The sequence below is a fragment of the Actinia tenebrosa genome, unplaced genomic scaffold (genome assembly GCF_029948245.1).
Source record: "Actinia tenebrosa isolate PJP-AT-01 unplaced genomic scaffold, QUT_ActTen_1.0 PGA_scaffold9__36_contigs__length_13948895, whole genome shotgun sequence".
NCBI lineage: Eukaryota > Metazoa > Cnidaria > Anthozoa > Actiniaria > Actiniidae > Actinia > Actinia tenebrosa.
The window spans coordinates 1,243,995-1,263,558 of NW_028292586.1; the positions used below are offsets into that span (position 1 = coordinate 1,243,995).

General features: G+C 37.9%; 2 protein-coding genes across 2 annotated transcripts in view; both read left to right on the forward strand.

The window, feature by feature from the left end:
• The window catches only part of LOC148904456 (uncharacterized), a 130,809-nt gene that overhangs the window by 3,097 nt on the left and 108,148 nt on the right, over positions 1-19,564 (forward strand). The window lies entirely within an intron of this gene.
• LOC116294428 (kinesin-like protein KIF14) lies at positions 470-18,405 on the forward strand. Its single transcript, XM_031702021.2, is given in 40 exon segments — positions 470-1,191; positions 2,794-2,906; positions 2,909-3,024; positions 3,704-3,726; positions 4,064-4,145; positions 4,557-4,658; positions 5,065-5,117; positions 5,224-5,254; positions 5,435-5,542; positions 6,458-6,601; positions 7,108-7,229; positions 7,462-7,560; positions 7,751-7,824; positions 8,328-8,466; positions 9,238-9,301; positions 9,635-9,737; positions 9,818-9,890; positions 10,199-10,242; positions 10,372-10,430; positions 10,577-10,614; positions 10,847-10,975; positions 11,075-11,159; positions 11,660-11,734; positions 11,824-11,910; positions 12,336-12,401; positions 12,559-12,660; positions 12,929-13,001; positions 13,365-13,450; positions 13,605-13,640; positions 13,913-14,017; positions 14,152-14,246; positions 14,449-14,519; positions 14,709-14,858; positions 14,981-15,103; positions 15,435-15,548; positions 15,790-15,971; positions 16,161-16,295; positions 16,486-16,638; positions 16,988-17,068; positions 17,485-18,405. Coding segments are annotated over 40 exon segments (4,767 nt in total). The 3' UTR covers positions 17,995-18,405.

Sequence of the window (19,564 nt, forward strand, 5' to 3'; positions counted from 1 at the left end):
GTCTCCAAAAATCCTCATTCCATAATGTTCCCACTAAAAATAAAATCCCCAAACACAGCTTTAATCCCAAGTGGAGCTCCTCGCATTAATCGTTTAAGCTTTCCACTATTCCATTCAGCTAAATTAACTACAAAAATCCAAGTATTTTTTCGTTACGTAAAGTCCGCCATGTTTTCACCGCTCGTAATAAAATACTCCAGGCGTTCAAAGTCTAACCGAGGAGGACTAAAAAGAGGAAGTAAGAAAATAACCGTTCAACCGGAAGTGAAGGATGAATTCCCGCGAGAGCTTGAATTTCCCACGTGACTGGATTTGTTGAGTTTTGATTGGTTGTTTTTGTTGTGTGTGTTTGGAACGTTTCGAATAACCGATCGAAGGAATGTATTTTATTGCTTCGTTCAACTGGCAAGAGAGAAAAACTTATTTTTTCAATGGGATGAGCTCCGATTTCCTTTAAATTCTTACCAAGATGTCAGCTAATAAGGCGAAATCTTCCAAGAGAGCGTTACCCAGCGTTCCTTTGATGAGAACTGGGAGCGTGGACTTCATAAACCCGGCGTCTATCAAGAACGCCAATCTACAGAAAATGAGTGCTGCTTCTAGTGCTAAAAACTCAAGCAGGGATCATTCTTCTGTTCCTACGACTCCTGAGAAGATTTTCCTGAGAAAATCAAGCGCTCCGGCGGGAGTTCTTCGCAATCAGTTAGTGAAGAATTCGCCGTTGTCGATTCGAAGACGACTCTTGCAGGAAAGACGAGACAGTGAAACGTCAAACTCCAGCGACTCTCCTCTGTCAAGCCGAAGAGGTTCCAAGGAAAGCGAATCTATAAAAGATATTGAAGGAGTTGGTATTAAAGAAGATGGTGTTTGTAGAAGTGATAGGAAAATCGCTCGAGTTTTACCAATGTCTCCTGCTCTCTTGACAGAAGCAAACGAAGTCGTTTGCTCGACTGCTGTCACTCCGAACAACTTCAAAGAAGTGAAAGAACTTGAAGCTCCTCTTAAGAATGGCAGTAGAAAAGAGAATTTTAACACACCTGAGTGTCTGAAATCAGGAATAGGGACTCCTAAATCTGTTGGTGTTAAGAATATCCCAACGACCCCACACACACCGTATCAGGTTCCAAACATCACGGATGAAGATTCATGCAGTATTACAGTAGCTGTTCGGGTTAGACCGCTTCTACAAAGGTAAGAAAATGGCCTAAACTGTGTTCGAGTCTTAGTTTACCATTTTACCTTATAATGAAAAAAATCTATTTTAAAAATGTGTAAAAAAAATACTGTAATTATTTTTACAACTGTGGGGTCATGCAGTTGGGGTCGTGCAGGTCGCGTCACTTGAGAAATCTAATTACGCACTGGTTTTCTATCTGATTTTCGTCTTTTCTTCAACTTATTTTTATCTGGAAAAGTGCGTTGATTATCCCCATACTGTATTAATAGTGTATTGGATATTTTTTCTATTGACTGATGATTGAATTTAGAGTTTAAATTAAACACATCAATGTCAAAAGTTTGCGCGTGTTTTAATGTAAAAATATTTGATCAAATTTCACGATGTACTGTACGATAGAACACTTCACTGAAGTATTATCACGCCTTTAACGGGAAGTGTAATCAAATTAATGTAACACTTTGTACTTTGATATTATTTTTTCTGGAGTTATTTATGATGAAGGGCGCACTAGACTTTGTTTTATCAGTAGCGTGCTTTGATTCATGCTTTGCTCAGTAAACATTGATCTTTTTACGAATTGTTTTCTCGTCCAAATTGTTTTTCAACTCATGTTTGTAAATATCAATCACGTCAAGAAAAACAGCTGTTTTCTTCTCATTTTCGTATCACTTAAGACCAAGAAATTATCTCAAAGTTTCTTGATAAAATCGTATGATTTATTGCTAGTGATTCTGCTATGATAGCAATGAAGGCTTGATCAAAAAGATAGCGTCTCATACGTGTATGATTAATGTAAGTTTATATTGTATACTCTTCAATTATCACATCTTTAAAAATTAGACCGATAATAGACTAGCATATATATAGCTCGCACTGAAGATTACTAAAAAACAACCTACATGCGATATTAAGTTTATGTTTTCATGGGACAGACATTTTCTTGGGTTTGGGAAACTTCGAAAAGCTTTGGAATGATGACTTAATAAGTTTGTTTGGTAAGGGATTAAGTCTATTGTGATTTGTGTTTGGTGCTAAGTGTAAATGAAGTAGATTCCCTGGGGAGTCACTTTGGCTGGGAATTTAAAGCCCTCAAGCATAGTTCATGAAACAAAACGAAAATCAGTCAATCAGGAACTCAATCAGCAGTGAAAATGTCAAAAGTTATCAAATGATCAACATGATACACTTGTCAAATGGTGATAGTAGTGCTGCTATAATAATAGGTTGGACTTTCAAGTGGCTTGGATGACCTCTTGAAATGGCAGTCCTATCACCCTATGCTTTTTTATTATTTTTGCTAAACCTTTGAGAGGAGCAAGCTTAGGAGCATGAGGCATAGCCAAGCTTTTCTCTTGCTTTTCAAGTGCTCTACAGCTCCAAGAGTTTTTATATGTATCACTACGTACAGTACAGAGACATAAGCAGCTGTTTTAGATAGCTTTCATATATCTTTAATCAATTTTGCTGATGAGCATGTCTCTGTCTTCTGATATAAACACAGTAGCAAGCCAATCAGCATGCACATTATAATTAATAATATCTCAAACATTTTATGATTATTGATAAACAATATATTGGATTAATAAATTGCTCTCATTAATCAATCTTCACAGAGAACAAAATGACCCCAAGGTAAAGGTTTGCATATCAATGGATGGTAACGAGACCAGCCTCACATCAGACAAAGGAATAAAGTACAACTTTTTGTATGACCATTCCTTGTGGTCTTTGATCCTAAACATCCTGACTTTGTTGATCAAGAAAAGTTGTACAAACTTCTTGGAGAACCACTTCTTAATAGTGCTTTCCAGGGCTACAACACCTGTCTGTTTGCCTATGGTCAAGTAAGTAATCACATCCGAACACATACTCTTTGTCATAATAACATGCTGGAAATGTTTTCTGTGACTAAGTCTACATAGGTATTGGTGGACATCCAGGAATTTCTATAACAGTCAATAAACTTGTGTTTTTGAAAACTTTGTGTTTTTGAAATGAGATGAAAACAATTTGATTGACATCGACCAAAACTATTGCCCATGTTGGATTGAACAATACTGCAAGAATAATGGAGCAATATTGATTTATACTTTACATGAACAACATGGCCCAAGGCCAGGAAGAAAAAACCCAGACATTTCTATTTACAGCTTTACGTTTTCTGAATAAGTCTCCCAATCATAAAATTGGGCAAAATATATATTATACACAGGGCCGTAACCAGGGGGGAGCACAGGGTGCACGTGCACCCCCCATAAAAGCTTAAGGTCCGATTATCTATCCCCCTTTTTTTCCTTTTTGGTTCTGCTTTTCTCTAGTTACCATTTTTTTTGAGGGGGGGGGGGGGGGTTCTGCAAATCATTGCCTGTGCACCTCCCTGCAAGATCCCTAGTTACGCCACTGAGTTGGTAATAAAAAAAACGATCAATGGTCCAATTTTATTCCATGTGCACCCTCCCTGTAAAAGTTCTGGTTACAACCCTGATACACTTTCTAATTTACTGTTATTTTTCCTCTATTTAGACTGGATCAGGAAAATCCTACAGGTAGGTAATCAGTGTCTCTGATAGCATTGCTACATACTATATGTTATACATTTCTTCGTAACATGAATATTCCTCTTCAGCTTGAGCGTAACTTTCCCCCATTCTCACCAGATGTCATTCCTTTAAGAATAAGATTCTTCTTTGAGTTGTATCCATATTCATGTGTCTTCTTATGCACAACCAATAAACAAAAAAATAATATTCTAGGGAATGACACGTGGTCAGAAATGGGAAAACATTACACTGAATCACAAGATGTCTATTGACATTCTTTTCATATAGCTAAATAATTAGTTTTCTGGTAAATTTATCACTGTAAAACATATGTGTCTTCTAGTATCATGGGGCAAGGAAAAGACACTGGCGTACTTCCAAGGTTTTGTGAAGAACTCTTTGAAAGAATTAGTGTTTGGCCTGAGGTAAATCTCTCACTAATTCTTGTAAAAATTCTGCATTAAGCTTATTAATACTAGGTGTGTGTATATTGTATTGTATCTTTGGCTAATATTAAAGGGTCAGAATGAGGATTTTGGCAAGTCTGGCAAATGTGCATTTTTGTATGAGTCATGGATAGGCAGCTGCAAGCTATTTTCTAATCAGGATTTAGTGCAGTAGTTATCATTTAGGAGGTTTATAGTTGCAATTAAAAGGATTCTAACCTCCTGATCAAGGACTTGCACTTTAAATAATGATAAAGCTAAAATGATTGCTCAAGTTTTCTTCTTCATTTGTTTAGGGCACTACTGAAAACCACGCTTAGTGAGTAGGTTTCCCTCATTAAAGATTATCAACACTCATTGTCTTACTAATTATTTTTGTTTCTTTTGAAGTGCAAATTCACTGTTGAGATCAGCTACTTTGAGATTTATAACGAAAAGATCCATGACCTTCTGGTTTCTACCAAAGGGAAGGATAAAGATACCAAGAAACAGGTTTGTACTAATTTGATCACTCTATTGAACACTCATTTTTTATGCGACTTGAAGTTGTGTAAGGCTTGTATGACACTCTTCTTCAGTCGTTTCATCTAAGGCTCGTAATTTACCTATTACGCATGTTCTTATTTGATATCCGAGCCATCCCACACAACTTACTGCCTCATCTTCCTAGTACTACTTTTTTGTGGGATTGCCAGCTCAATAGATACACCCTGCTGACGAGGCCCAATACAGGCCAAAACAGCTGTCCACAGTTTCTAGTTGAGCAGGCCACCCCACCCCCACATATTCCCCTCCAGTAATACTGAATGGGCTGAGCCATGCATTAATGATATAAAATTGTTATCAAATGAGCTAACACTATACTAATGCAAAAATTGTTTTGTTTATGGCGATGTAGTTGAGAGTCAGGGAGCATCCAGCATTGGGACCCTTTGTGCAGGATCTCTCGACGTAAGTGTCAATCACTTTGATCTGAAAGAATTTACCTCTACATCAATCTTGACCAATTGTTCAATTTTGTGCAACTTCATTATTTTCGTACTTTCTCTTCTTCTAGGTATGTTGTCAGTACATATTCAGACATTGAGGTAAGTATTATTAATCTATTAGTCTATATTTCATAGTATGTATCTATCTTCTAAATTTAGGTACAATGCTAGTGGTTTATGTTAAAAATCCTGGCGAGGGGGTAAAAGTAGTGAGAAAATGGCTTTTCTGTAAAGTTCATTTGGAGATAATAATTTTGTTTTTTACCTTATTACCATTAGTCTTGGTTAGCATTGGGGAACAGAAACAGAGCTACAGCAGCGACAGGGATGAATGACAAGAGCAGTAGATCCCACTCTGTTTTCACTATCATGATGACTCAGACAAAGGTATGAATAACTGTAGTCATGACAACCTTGGTAGGCAGGAACTGTGGAGATCAATAAAAATTCATTTTGTTTATATAATTCTATATAACAAAAAAAATTATCTGGTCATAGATACTACTTTCGCTTATGGTTTAGCTTAAATAAAATAGAACAGAATAGAATAGAATAGGATAGAACTTTTTGTTTTCATTATATTACACCTTTATTAGATTTTACATCATCAAGTATCATCACTCTTAATCTCCTTAAATTTTCAAATATTAATTATGATTGCTCAATTATAATTATGGAGAATAGGATAGAATTAGGATAGAATAGAATAGAATAGGATAGGATAGAATTGGATAGAATAAAATAGAAAAGAATAGAATAGAATAGGATAAAATTAGGATAGAATAGAATAGAATAGGATAGGATAGGATAGAATTGGATAGAATAAAATAGAAAAGAATAGAATAGAATAGGATAGAATTAGGATAGAATAGAATAGAATAGTAGAATAGAATAAATAGGATTTAGCAGTAGCATTTCCACAGAGTAGCTCTTCATCCACTGAAATTTCAATTGGAATTTAGAAGTGGTTTTTCGAAGGGAGGAAAACCAGAGAACCTGGAAAAACCCTTGAAGCACAGGCGAGAGCCAACAAACAACTCCTCTACTCACATACGACACCGAGCCCAACGGGACTCAAACCTGGGTTGCATTGATTATAGAGGTGAGCAATCTCACCGCTACGCCACCTGTGCTTAGGGCTTACAACCTTATCGATAAAAGCAAGATGTTACCGAAACATAGAGAACTTTACTATAATATCAACAACCTGTTGGAGGAAAGTAATAGATGCCTGTGCTGCTATTGGGTGATGTGATTAAGTAAATAGGTAATAGAAACAGTACTGCATTTTTCTGTTTTTAGACTGATGTTTTCGAAGACACTGAAGCTCAGCTGACCACAAGAAGCAAGATCAACCTGATCGACTTGGCTGGTAGTGAAAGAGCAAGCAACGTGCTGAATGAACAAGTCATTACTTCAACCGAGACTGCAAACCTGAGGCTCAAGGTAGACAGCTAATGACAGCTTTCTGGTTCTCCTCAGAATAGATCTCTTCAGCTTGGGCGTAATGTTTTCTCATTTCAGACCAGTTTTTATCCTTAGTGTATCATATCTTTCCGTTATTTACAAAGAAATGTATGGAGCGATGTTTATGGTTGAGTGTCTGACGGCACAGACACCTATAGAAATTTGTAAAAATATAATACTTCCCATTGGAATATAAAGAAAAAACCTTAACCAGTGATTATTAAACCCTTAAAGATTATTCCATTGAAGTTTCAGCCAAATTAAATTTCTGAAGATTTTCATGCTGGCCCCCCTTTAACGTTTGTGCATGAGAAGACGCATGAACATGGATACTGCTCAAACAAAGAATCTTATTGATCTAAAGAGTATAAAATGGGAAAACAATACGTCCAAGATAAAGACATCTAATTGTAGTGAACAGTGCATTAATCTTCTTGTGTCTGAATTCTCTCTTGGCTGAATTTCTGACGTACATCTTCTTACAGGAAGGAGGAAGCATCAACAAGTCTCTACACACACTAGGGAAGGTCATTTCTCTTCTGTCAGACAAAGAAATCCAAAACAAGAAGAAACTCTACATTCCTTACAGGGATTCCATTCTGACTTGGTACGTACTTGAATTCAATACCTAAAAAATAGTAACTTGGAATTCAAAAGTCTGCATGATTTGACTCTTAAAGTTAGGTTTATTTTCCCAAGAAGTATGCTGCTTTTTTAGTTGTTTTTCTTGTTTAAACAGTCCTTCTGAACACAGAATGCTAGACTCCAAGTATATCATAGAACACTAACATTGTACAAAGTGGCATCCTAATGTTTATATTCATGTTATTTGTTTCTAGGTTGTTAAAGGATAGTCTAGGAGGGAACTCTAAGACTGCAATGATAGCCAACATCAGCCCAGCGAGCTCACAGTTTGGGGAAACCTTAAGTACACTTCGATATCCTTTACATCTTGTTCCCAAAAGTTCCTAAAAAATATTTTTATTGTAGAATATATTTTAGTCTGTTTTCAAGTTGATTGGAAGGTATTTTTGTTGCTAAGGATGGGAAGAAGGGTGGGTTCGTCGATAGGAGAAAAAGTTTGTGATTGTATATAAGGAAATCGTTGGAATCCTTGACATTAAGAACGTATGCTCAAAGAGCAAGGACTATCATCAACAAGGCTGTCATCAATGAAGATCCTAGTGCCAAGATCATTAGAGGTGGGTATCGGTGCTAATGCTGGACGAAATTGTTTGGGACCAACATGGGACCAACGTGGGACCAACAGGGACCATCAAGGACTATTGGGACAAACATAAACAGGTGGGACACTAGGCACCAAAATGGTCCAGTGGACCTACGGACCAAAGGCAACCATCAGTGCCCAGGGAAAATAAGAAGAATAAATAAATAAATAAATAAAGAGAATGTCCAAGAGTACATCACTTAAACCACGCTTTTAACGAATGAACTGCTAAGGAAAAAATAATTTTTACAATAAACTCGTACAGATGTTTACTTGAATCTAATATTACATCTTCGTGACGTTAGTTTTTGACAGCTATCAGAGAAAGAACTGACAATTCTTTCTTATAAAACGCCGATATTTCCATAAGGTTCCAAAATACAGTCATCGTTGTCTTTGAGACCAAGCAACATGTGGAATAATTGAATATTTTTGGCACATAATGTATTTCTCGTTTGCTTTTTTGGAAATTCACAGAGCTACGAGCGGAGATCGATCATCTACATCAAATGCACACCAGTAATACACCGGAAGATAACAAAAACGCTCTGGCAGAAATTCAGCTTTTGCGAGAAAAGTTGATGGAGTCTCAGCAACTCTTGGTTGAATCAACGAGGTAAAAGAACGGATTTAATTTACTATACTCAAGAGGGAACCATTTGTTTTGTTTTTACTCTGCTTATTCGTAAAACTTAAGAAGGAATTACACCTTTTGCCGTTCATTAACAGAAAATGTACATTCATTTGTGCCAATAGTTGTATCAATAACGTGTAATGTACTTTCATCAACACCAAAAGTAACATCATTAGCGCGGATCAACTTTCAATAACGATAACTGAATACGCGTGTACGTTCATGGACATCAATGGACAATCAATAGCGCGTTTGTACATTCATATGCGCGGAATGTATTTTCTTGTGCGCGAAATTCAACTTCAATAACACCAAAAGACAAACAATTGCATTTATGGACAATCATTTACCCAAAAGTGAAAATTCATTAGTGCTATTAGCATAATCATTGACAATCTATAACGCGCTTGGACAATCATGAGGGTGAACGTTATATTCTATAGCGTGGTTCGACAAACATTTGCATGATTCGAATGAACAATAAGAGAAATAAAACAATCATTAGCGATTTTGGAGCATTGCAACGTGTGACCTACAGCGCAATTTGAAAAATATTGCGAGACCAGTCGAAGCAATCGTTGCGAAAAGTAGAATTCCTTTCTATTTTTGGCAACGGTCGCGTCTCCGTTGCACCGTGGCGACACGCTTGCAACTTGAGCGTTGCGACACAGGTTGCAGAGAAAATTGCTCCGTGCAATCGAGCCATTTGTCTCTCGTCGCTCGTTTGAACAAGATATTTTATTTTTATTTTAGGAATTGGCAGGAAAAGTTTGCCTTGTCGGAGAGAAGAAAACGCGAGGAAGCTGAAAACTTGAAGGTAATTTTACCGTTTTTTCATTAATAATTCTAGAGGCTGACGATGACGATGATGATGTTGGTGGTGATGACGATGATAATGGTGATGATGGTGATGATGTTGGTAATAAGATGATGTGTTGCTGTTGATGCGATGATGGTGACTTCATGATGGAGATGAAGATTTTTCCCGTAATGTTGTAATGTTGCTGTGATGATATTAGCGGTGATTCCAAAGTTGGCGATGATTTTGCTAAATTCATTATAATGAAGATAGTGTAAAAATATTTTCTATTAAATGCTTCGTTGCGTTTGAAAAATCACATCCTTCTTTCTTTTTTTATTTTTCGTACAGAAAGTCGGTATTTCCTTCAAGGTTGATAACCGACTCCCAAACCTGGTGAACCTTAACGAAGACCCTCAACTCTCCGAGATGCTTCTCTACATACTTAAGCCAGGTAAGCAAACTTAAAAAAAAAGAGCAATGCGAAATACAATACAGAAAATTGACAGTCTTTCCTTTTTCTTTTCTCTCTAGGAATTTCAACAGTTGGGCATCAACAACAGCAAGACATTCAGCTAAGTGGAGCCTTGGTGGCAGAGTCGCACTGGTGTGTTCGATCTCTCGAAATATTTGAGAAATTCTTTATCTCTGCATGTCGGGAAACTGTCGGGATAACATAAGTAACTTTCCTCGAGACAAAATGGTCTTGTGTTGCGTTTCCAGTGGATTTGGATGAAAATTTCGCGCCAAAAAACGCGCGCGCAAGCTCACCTCTCTAACTCGAGGACTCTCGCTATACTACGCGGCGTTTTCAATGAGTGTTTATAAGCTTCCGGTTGACACGTGGGTAAATAAAGAATTGTATTCTATTCTATTTGATAAAGAAGTGACTGTATTATTTCTTTTTTTTCTTAGTATTATCAAGAATGAAGGAGACAAAGTGAAAGTAATCCCAATTGGTAAGGAAACTATCATGATGTATTTGCTTTAATTTGGTTTATTCATCCTTCCGTCCGTTCGTCTATCCGTCCATCCATCCATCCATCCCTCCTCAAACACTTTCCTAACTCACTCCATTCTATCTTCAGCTGATGCCCCAACCTACATCAATGGTCTACTCATCCAGGAAGAAACAGAACTACATCACGTGAGTACCCCACCTCCAACCTTCCCCCCCCCCCCCCCCCCCATGTACTCCTTCTGCCGCCAGCACCACCACCAATACCTACTACTACTACCACCATCTTTCATCCTCCATGACTTACTTTCACGTTATTATTGTCTTGACTATAGGGTGATCGTCTGGTTATTGGTGGAGATCACTTTTTCAGGTAAATACTGAATTACTATTCAATCTTTATAATTATTGTCTTCGTTTGTTAATCAGTCTGTCTGTCCCTTCTTACGCCTCTAAGTAGCCAGCGTGCAGCCGGTGTAATTTCTCTCGAATTTTGAGAAAAATTATACCTGCTGAACAAAGGCTACCTCTAAGTCGATCCGTACTTTCGTCCTTTTTTTTTTTTGTTTCATTTCTCCGTTATTTCATTTCTTCCTTGTCAACAGACTAAACCATCCTATCGAGAGCAAGAAGAGAAAAGAGCAGTTCCGATCTGGAGGAACAAATCAAGATGGCGCTGTTATTAAGGACTTCGAATTCGCTAGAAACGAACTCGCTCAAGTCCAAAACGCGAGGTAAACTTTTAAAACTAACTTTGTACAACTATTATAAAAATCATATATTTTCTATAATTTTCCCACTGAATTTCATGTTTGTTTTACGTTGTTTTTAAGACTTCAAGCTGAACTCGAGGAAGCGAGAGAAGAAGCAAGATTACAAGCGCAAGAAGAAAACATGAAACAGATACAAAAAGAAAAGGTTAACTCATAGATTCGAAAGAAATTTAGTCCACGTTTTCAAATTTCCAAACGGAAATTTAGGGAGTTTACTATTCACTAACCAATCTATCCGGTTGGGAATTCGCAAAACTCCTAATATTTTTTATTACAATTTATATAAGACATATTTCTATTATACCTAAAAGATCAAACCTTCAAGGGAGGTTCCGTGGACCCCTTCGACCCCCCCCCCCCCCCCCCCCCTGGATCCGCCACTGCAAAAAAAACCGGTTGGGAATTCGTTAGCTAAAGATAAGAAAAGAGCGGGAAAATTTGACTCTCGCGACAGTTGGTACGCGCGTCTACCGGAAAAACCGAAAAGAGCGGGAAAAGTGGGTTAACTCAATCGGAAAAACCGAGTTTTGCGGAATTTTCCGAATGGACAATATACCATTCGTTTTTCAATCAAAATGTCCGGTTTGTCCAGGTAAATGACAAGCACCTTAAGTTTTGTTAAATATTATTAAAAATTTTTTACAGGAAGCAGCAGCTGCAGAGCTGATGAGACAGAAGTCTGAGTACGAGACGAGAAATGACGAGCTACAACAAAAATTGGTATAGTGAAGATTTTTTAATCAATGCCAATGGTCACAAACGTTTTTGGCTCGTGAAGAATTGATTGATTTTGTTTTTTGTTTGTGCAGAATGACCTCAATCGTAAAAAGGAGGACGCAGAAAGGTCGAATCAGTCCAAAGAAGATGTAATATCGGGGCTGCGAGCACATAGACAGGTAAAGGAATTAGAAAACAACAATGGCATTAACAATTAGCAACAACAGTCATAGCAGCATCAATAACGATAACAATGCTAATAACAGCCACAACAACAGAAAAAGAAAATGGACGATCCCTTCACTGTCACCGCCACAGCAACGACTAAATTAAGCAGCAGCATCGACAACAACAATTACTTCTAGTGCCGCTGCTGCTGCTAGGTTTACAACAATAATGAAAGCAGAAGAGCAGGAACTACAAATATAACAAAAGAAATATCACCACCACATTCCGCGGTCATTCGACACCATCACCATCACCAACAATAACAACAGCTACAACAACAGCTACAGCTCAATGCAAGAGAAGTGCTTCTTGTCATTGAAGAAGGTATCATCGGTATCTTTACCATTTATTTATTGTTTCTTTGCATTTGTTGCAGATGTTGGAACAAGAGATTTTAAGCAACAGAAAGAAACTTCAAATGGAAGCTCTGGCAGCAAAACAGGTTTGAAAAAATTATTGAAAAAAGATTTTTTTGACAATTGTCATGGAAAGTTTTTGTAAAATGCCTTCATAAAAAACCTTATGCGTTTTTTTTTCTTTCAACGGAGATGGATTATGAGTAAAGTAAAAAATAACCTAACAAAAAAATGCATTTTCAGGCTCTTGAAGAGACCAAGCTCAACCAAATCAGAATCATGTCTGAACTGGAGAAAGAGAAAAAGAAGATGCAGGATGATGTATTGAAGCTGAAAGAAGCAAAAGTATGTATGTAGGTGATTGTTGATGGTGGTTGATGATGGTGGTGATGATGATGCTAATGGTGATGATGGTGACGATAATGATAGTGATAATAATAATGGTGACGAGTGGTGGTTATGATGCCAGTGGATGCTGTTGTCGTTATTGGAACGATGATAGCGGTGTTAACATCCATGCATATATGATGGTGGTAGTGATGATAATATAACTGCGGTTGTTTCTGCTGTTGCTGCTATTAATCATGTTGATATCTCTGTTTCATTTTTTCAGAAACAACGCGAGAAAATGAGAGACGAGTTCCGCGCATCATTCAATGCACTTGGACGCAAAGCTTCGACGATGGGTATGCCATCACAATCTTGCTGAAAGTGCTGCTGCTATTGATGTTGTTGGTACTGTTGTAGCTGTTCTTGTTGTTGTATTTCTCCCCTTGATGCTGTCGTTGTCGCTGTTATTGCTGCTGCTTTGGTGGTTGATGCTGTTCTTGTAATTGTGCTGCTGCTGCTACTGCTGTTGTTGTTTGTGGTTGTTGATCTCGCTGTTGTTATTACTGCTGTTGTTTTTGTTGGTTGATGCTGTTGTTGTTGTTGATGATGCTGTTGTTGCTATTGATGCTGTTGTTGTTGCTGAGCTGCTTCTGTTGTTGTTTTTTTTTTTCGACTGTTCTAACAAACAAACCGCATCTGTTTTTCCTTTTCGTCCTCAGATGATCCAAGCAAGAAAGAACTGTTAAGAATAACAATGGCGTTGCGAGAAGCGAATAAGATCAGTCAGCACATGAAAAAGAACATTGTAAGCAAACCATTTCTTGTCACGAAAGAATAGCTTTAAGCTTTACGTGTCAGGCAATGCTCTCTGCTCGCTGCGTGATAACAATAATATCATGGGAATATTGGTCATTTGTCAAAAGAATTCGATTAGAAAATATATGTTTTTTATTTTTCAGACATTTAGTCGAGATGAAATTACTGTAGATGGAAAGGTAAGGCTTGTTCTTTCATGCATCCCATTCGTCCATTCATCTACTAGGCTCATCCCTCCCTTCCCATCCATCCATCCCTTTAACTAAACATCCATGCCTTCACATCCATCCATCCATCTCTTTCCATCCTTTCATCCCTTCCCATCCTTTCCATTTATCCCTCCCTTGAACATCCTTGCATTCCCATCCATCCATCCAACCAACCATCTTCCCATCCATCTATTCATCCACCCACCCATTCATCTATTTTTCTTTCACTTTATTTGGTTTAGACTGAAAGCAAAGTTCGTCTTAACGACATCAAGAAAGGAATGACGACCCTATGGACCATTGAGAAGTTTGAATCCAGACTGGATCTGATGAGAGACTTATACCAGGTATATTGACAGATACACTGCTTTGCTGTTCACCTCGCCACCTCAAGACCCTTTGGCCGTAATGTTTTGCCATTTCAGAACGTGTGACTCCTTGTGTATCATTTCAACTGTATATTTTCTTCTAATTTTTGCAGCAAGATGAAAACTGTCAGTCAAGCGATGATGATCCTTTCTATGACCCCGACGATCAGTGGGACAATGACTTTAAACTCGGCTCTCCTCATAACAGGTGCGTGTTATCCAACTTCACATTCAAATTTTATCAAACCACCTCCGTCCGGGCTGATCGAAATTAGACAGGAAAAGGCTAACTCGCTATTGAAATGTAATGTAGTGTTATTTAGGTATTTTGGACGGAGGAAAAACCAGCAAGAACCTAGAAAATAGGACCACTATTGCGCGCAGTTATTCATAGTATGGTTTCTTTCCAGACGAATATCAACCATGGGAGCGTTATCGCTAGCTTCAAGGAAAACAACAACAGACACAACTGAAAATAGAGGTAGGCCGGGATGATTACCAGCTATTATCGGACAGTGTGTCATTTGTATAGACTCTTTGCATTGATGTCCTAGAGAATTGTTCTGGAGAACAAGACAATAGGCCGTCTTTTCTTATGCAAAAAAAATTCCATTGTTTTAGCGCAAGGGGTATATTTAAAACTTTTTATGTTTTCCCTCTCTGTCCCTAGTTCGCGCAGAGAGTATCTTCGCAAAATATCGTAGCAGACAAGATTCTAGTACTACGTCAACGCCAGGAAACATGGACATCCCGTACTCGACCCCTGAGGGGAAGGTTTTTGACTCCCCTACAAACTTGTCGCCTTTGCTCAACAAAAAAGGTAAAAAGACAAAATCCTCATTGTTTAAAATTCTTTAAAAAAGAATTAAATAAAAACTCTGTTCAAAAATTATCTCTTATTAAAATTCAAATATTGACGGTGCTGCTTTTATCATGACGCAGTTGAGCAGCCCATGACGTCATCTAGGATCCAGTCACGTGGCACGTCATGTGATCAGAATCACGTGCGCCTTGTGTCGGTCCTATGTGCAGAGGTTCTTGGGAAATCGTTGTCATCTTTACAAGGTTCGTTTTAGTTTTAGTGCTTATATTAATCGAAATGCTCTCACAGCTCTTGGAATTTGCAAGTGTAGTTCTCTTTAATTCAAAATAAAAAGATATAACTAGCTAAAAACTAGTGTGAGCTGCGTCGGTGTTTCTAATGAAACAGTAATGATGAAAAGGTAAATTATACACCGTGAAAAGATGAAAAAACTTACTGACGTTTCGGATGCTAGTCCTTCGTCGGAGTAAAAGAGGTAAGTAGGTTAGTAAGTTTTTTCATCTTTTCACGGTGTATAATTTACCTTTTCATCATTACTGTTTAATTCAAAATGGTTTTTTTTTGTGTGTTCAGAAAACCCTGACGGACTGCAAGTTCCAGTTCACGAAAAAGTATTGTCCAGCGTTCAAAAGATTAAAGCTTGCTTATCAAATATCAAAAAGCATCGAAGGCCAACAAACGATCCAGGTAAGCGCTGTTCATAAGAGCGTGTCATGGTAAGGTTTTGCGAAAGGAGGAACTAAAACCAGGAAAACCCTCAAATCTCAAGGGAAAGGCACAAAAAGCTTTGGCTTACTTGTGATGACAAATCCAGGAATCAAACCTCAGTCCCCAGAGGTGAGAGGTGTGTGCACCTTGACTTTCTCGCGGTAATCAATCAATCCTCTTAATTCCTAGTAAATCCTAAACTTAGTTGCTTTTATTACAGAAGAAAAGGTGATCCAAGAAAATTGCGTTGTTTTAACCGTTTCCATGGAGACGCTCATTGCGAACGTTCAGTCATGGGAATGTAGTAACCATGGTGATAACTACAAGAAGTTTGTGTCGCTGCGAGAAAAGTTGGTTGACCATATCCAAGAGTTGTCTACTCTCCTTATCAAATTGTTATCGGTAAGACAACAGGAAGTGTTTTGATTTGCGTTGCTGGTTGTTGGCATTGGTTGTGGTGGGTGGTGATGATGATGGGGGTAAGGATCAATGATGGCCAAGAGTGTGCAATAATATAGCTAACCCAATAATATAGCTAACACTTCAATCCATGCATGCAGTCTCATAACAAAAAAATTTCTCCTCCTACAGAACCTAGACAAATCATCCAGTTCTTCCAACCCAGAAGAAATCTTGTCTGAAAGTGAATCTCTTCTTAAAGAAATAGTAAAACAAACAGCGAAGATGGCTGTTCTTACGATGAACGAAAGCATGGAATCAGAAAAGGTAAAGCCATGGAAAGCAGTAAAATACAAGCGAATTTTCACGTTGCTTGAAGATTAATTGTACGAGGCTGTGAATCGAGCCATCATGCAAATAGCCTATTGATCTACGAAACGTACTCACCGTGGGAACTAAACTTCATACGACCAAATGTAATGACAAGATGTATGGTTTTTTCTCTTTTATCGTGTAGAAATACGTTAACAGTCGCGATGGAGATCTCGAAGAAGCATTTGTGGCAGGACAGGAGCAGTTTTTACACTCTTCGATACGTCATTCTCTGGACACACTAGAAAACATACAAGAAAAGATCGATGAAAATATTATTAGAGTTGATGTCTCTGAGGTGAGAGTGGTGTGACAGCTTAAAATCTTTATTTAAAGTGGTTTTCGTTGCTGTTGTTGTCGCTGCTGTTGCTGCTGCTGTTGTCGCTGTTATTGCTGCTGCTGCTATTGTTGCTACTGCTGCTGTTGGTGTTGCTATTGATGTGTTGCGGTGTTGCTGCTGTCATTGCCGCTTGCAGTCACTGCCGCTGTTTCTGCGGCAGTTGATGTGTTCCTGTGTTACTGCTGTGGTTGCTACTGTTGTTAGAGCTGCTGCTGTGTACGATTACCCTTTAATCAAAAATTCATGATTTTATTTTATTTGCCACTTATTAGTTCATCTTTTTACTTTCCCTTCATTCATTCTTCAGGTCGAAAGGGAAGTAACAGAAGAAGTAGTAAAGCTACTCCGTGCGACATCTGACTTCATCCATCAAGGTCGCGAAATACAGGTAAAACATAATTGATCAATGCTCCTCAGGGAGCCCACGTTAGCTGGAAATGATACCTCATGGAATAGACCTCTTAATGAGTCTCAGACCACGTGTCATGTTTCTTCTCATGCCCAACCGTTCCAGTCAAACCAGCTCATGTGTTCCTATCGAGGTTCAAAGATCCATTTTATTATTGTAGGTTTGATTTCCATCTTGCTTTGAAGCTTGCATTTATGAAACGAACGTTGCAAATTTTATTCCAACAATCAACTGAATCTTCGAACCTTGATAGAAACACGAGCTGGTTTGACTGTAAGCAAAGAAATGATACTCATGTGCCACGAAACTTGGCGTGAAATGGAAAAACATCCTGCCCAACGTAAAAAGGGGTAGATTCAGTTTTAGAACAAATCACTAAACCAATCCTGTTGTAGTTTCAGCTTCAATCCGCGTTAAAAGAGGATACTCAGTATCGACGCAGTAATGGGCGGTTCCCCTTTGTCGTTCGTCTAGTACGAGGCTTAGATACAATCCTAGACCTCACAAAGACACTGGCAACTACCACACCACAAGCATGTGACGACATGGATCTCCATAACATCATCGCCTATCCCGAACAAATAGCGAGCGCCACCGAAAACTTCGCGAGAAGCTGCCGAGCATATATTGACTCAGAGTTTAATGGAATAGGACACGAACGCCGGGAGGAAATTTCAGATGAACAGGAATATTTGGAGAAGAAAGTTGAAGACGTACATTCAACTGCGTTGGGACTGAAAAATGTTTTGGCGCGATTTATGTTTCTGAAACCCTGTGGTGGTCAAAATGGACCAAAAACTGATCTCTGTAGAACTCCCTACTCTACTTATAATGCAAAAAGTTTACAGAAAGATTATGAAAAGACTCCCTTGCGACAGCGTTTCTGTAGAGAGTCGCCAACTTGAGAGTAATATAGTTAGGGTTAGTGCAAAGTAGGAGGGACCAAAGGCAGAACCTGAGGAACACCGTCAGCTACTCGGGGAATTAAATAAACAATTCTGGTAGTTCCGAAGAAAATTCAACAAATATATTTATGGAAGGATTTCACGTCAATGCAATGTTATGGGCAGGAAATTAAATTTTGCGTTAGTAAGTGAGAAAAGTTTACATATTTTTGCCGCACAACATGGCGGACGTGGGGCCGAGGCTCTCTTAAATAATATTATGTCTGTGTGTCTCTAATGTTCACTTTGAGAAAGATACTGAAATCTCTATACTTAGGTTTAATAAATAAATTATAAAAATATATAATATTCCCACAAATCACTTAGAAAAATATGTGTTAAATATGGATTAAAATAAAACAAGATTATCAATTAAGTGTCTCTCTGTAGGTTAGTATCATAATCATTGTTAAAACATATCAACAAATCTCTATGATTATCAAGGTTGTTAATGCGTTTACAGTCAAACAAGCTCAAGCGTTGACCCCTAGATTCGATTAATGAAATCATTAGTCAATTATTCCTTTTATACGTACGAACCGGAATAATGCAATATTGCAATATTCAAATGAAAATTCAGTTCATTGTTCGACTCGTGATGAAGAAGGCAAATCATCTAAATTACAGATACCTTCGAGCAGAAGTCGCTCTCTTATTTCATAAGCATACACACTAGGTTTTGTAATTTCCATGCCTCAATTACTTGGAGGATATCATCAATAATTTTGTAGGGAACGCTCCCGCCTTGAGCGAAATGGAGACACGGTTCCATTTCGTCGATAATGTTTAAGTATTTTCTGGACTCCCCAACTAGAAAATTTCAGTTGTCGCGAAATTGCTTTATTGGACAATCCGCTATTGCTGAGATGAACAATTTCCTGTCGAATAATATCAGGTTAAGGCCTTCCCGGCACATAAACACGGCCAAGACTATTTCTGGCCGCCATGTTTTCTTGGTCTTCCTGTGTTAGCACTAATTAACCAATCAAAATGTCGTATATTGAATTTAAAGTTGATTGGAATTTTCATATCTTCGTTTTTGACGTTGTAAATTTCAACTGAATAATGAAATCAAAATTCGAAAATTCAAATCATTAATCGACTCTAGGGGTCAACGCGTGAGCTTGTTTGACTGTAAACAAAGATTATCAGTAGTCATAAATGGTTGTCTTTTAACTTAAGCTCCTGATAAAATCGAAAGAGAAACATGTTACTCCCAGGGCGCCCCGCTGTGCTAGTCGACTTTTGATCTTTCTTTCTTTATTTTGCACTCATGATATACTTTACCATGACAAAATAGATGATAAATTTGCAAGTTATAACTAATAAAGAAAGTAAATTATAGATAGTGAGAAAAATAATTATGAGGTGCTGGGGAGCTGAAGTAACAAAAGTTTTCGAAGCCAACTCCCCATCATTCTCTTATAAATGACAATATTAAATATGATATACAGATACGTGAATGAAAGAGATGTACAGAATTAGTTATATGAATCCAAACAGCTATTTTTCAAAATTTTAGAGAACATTA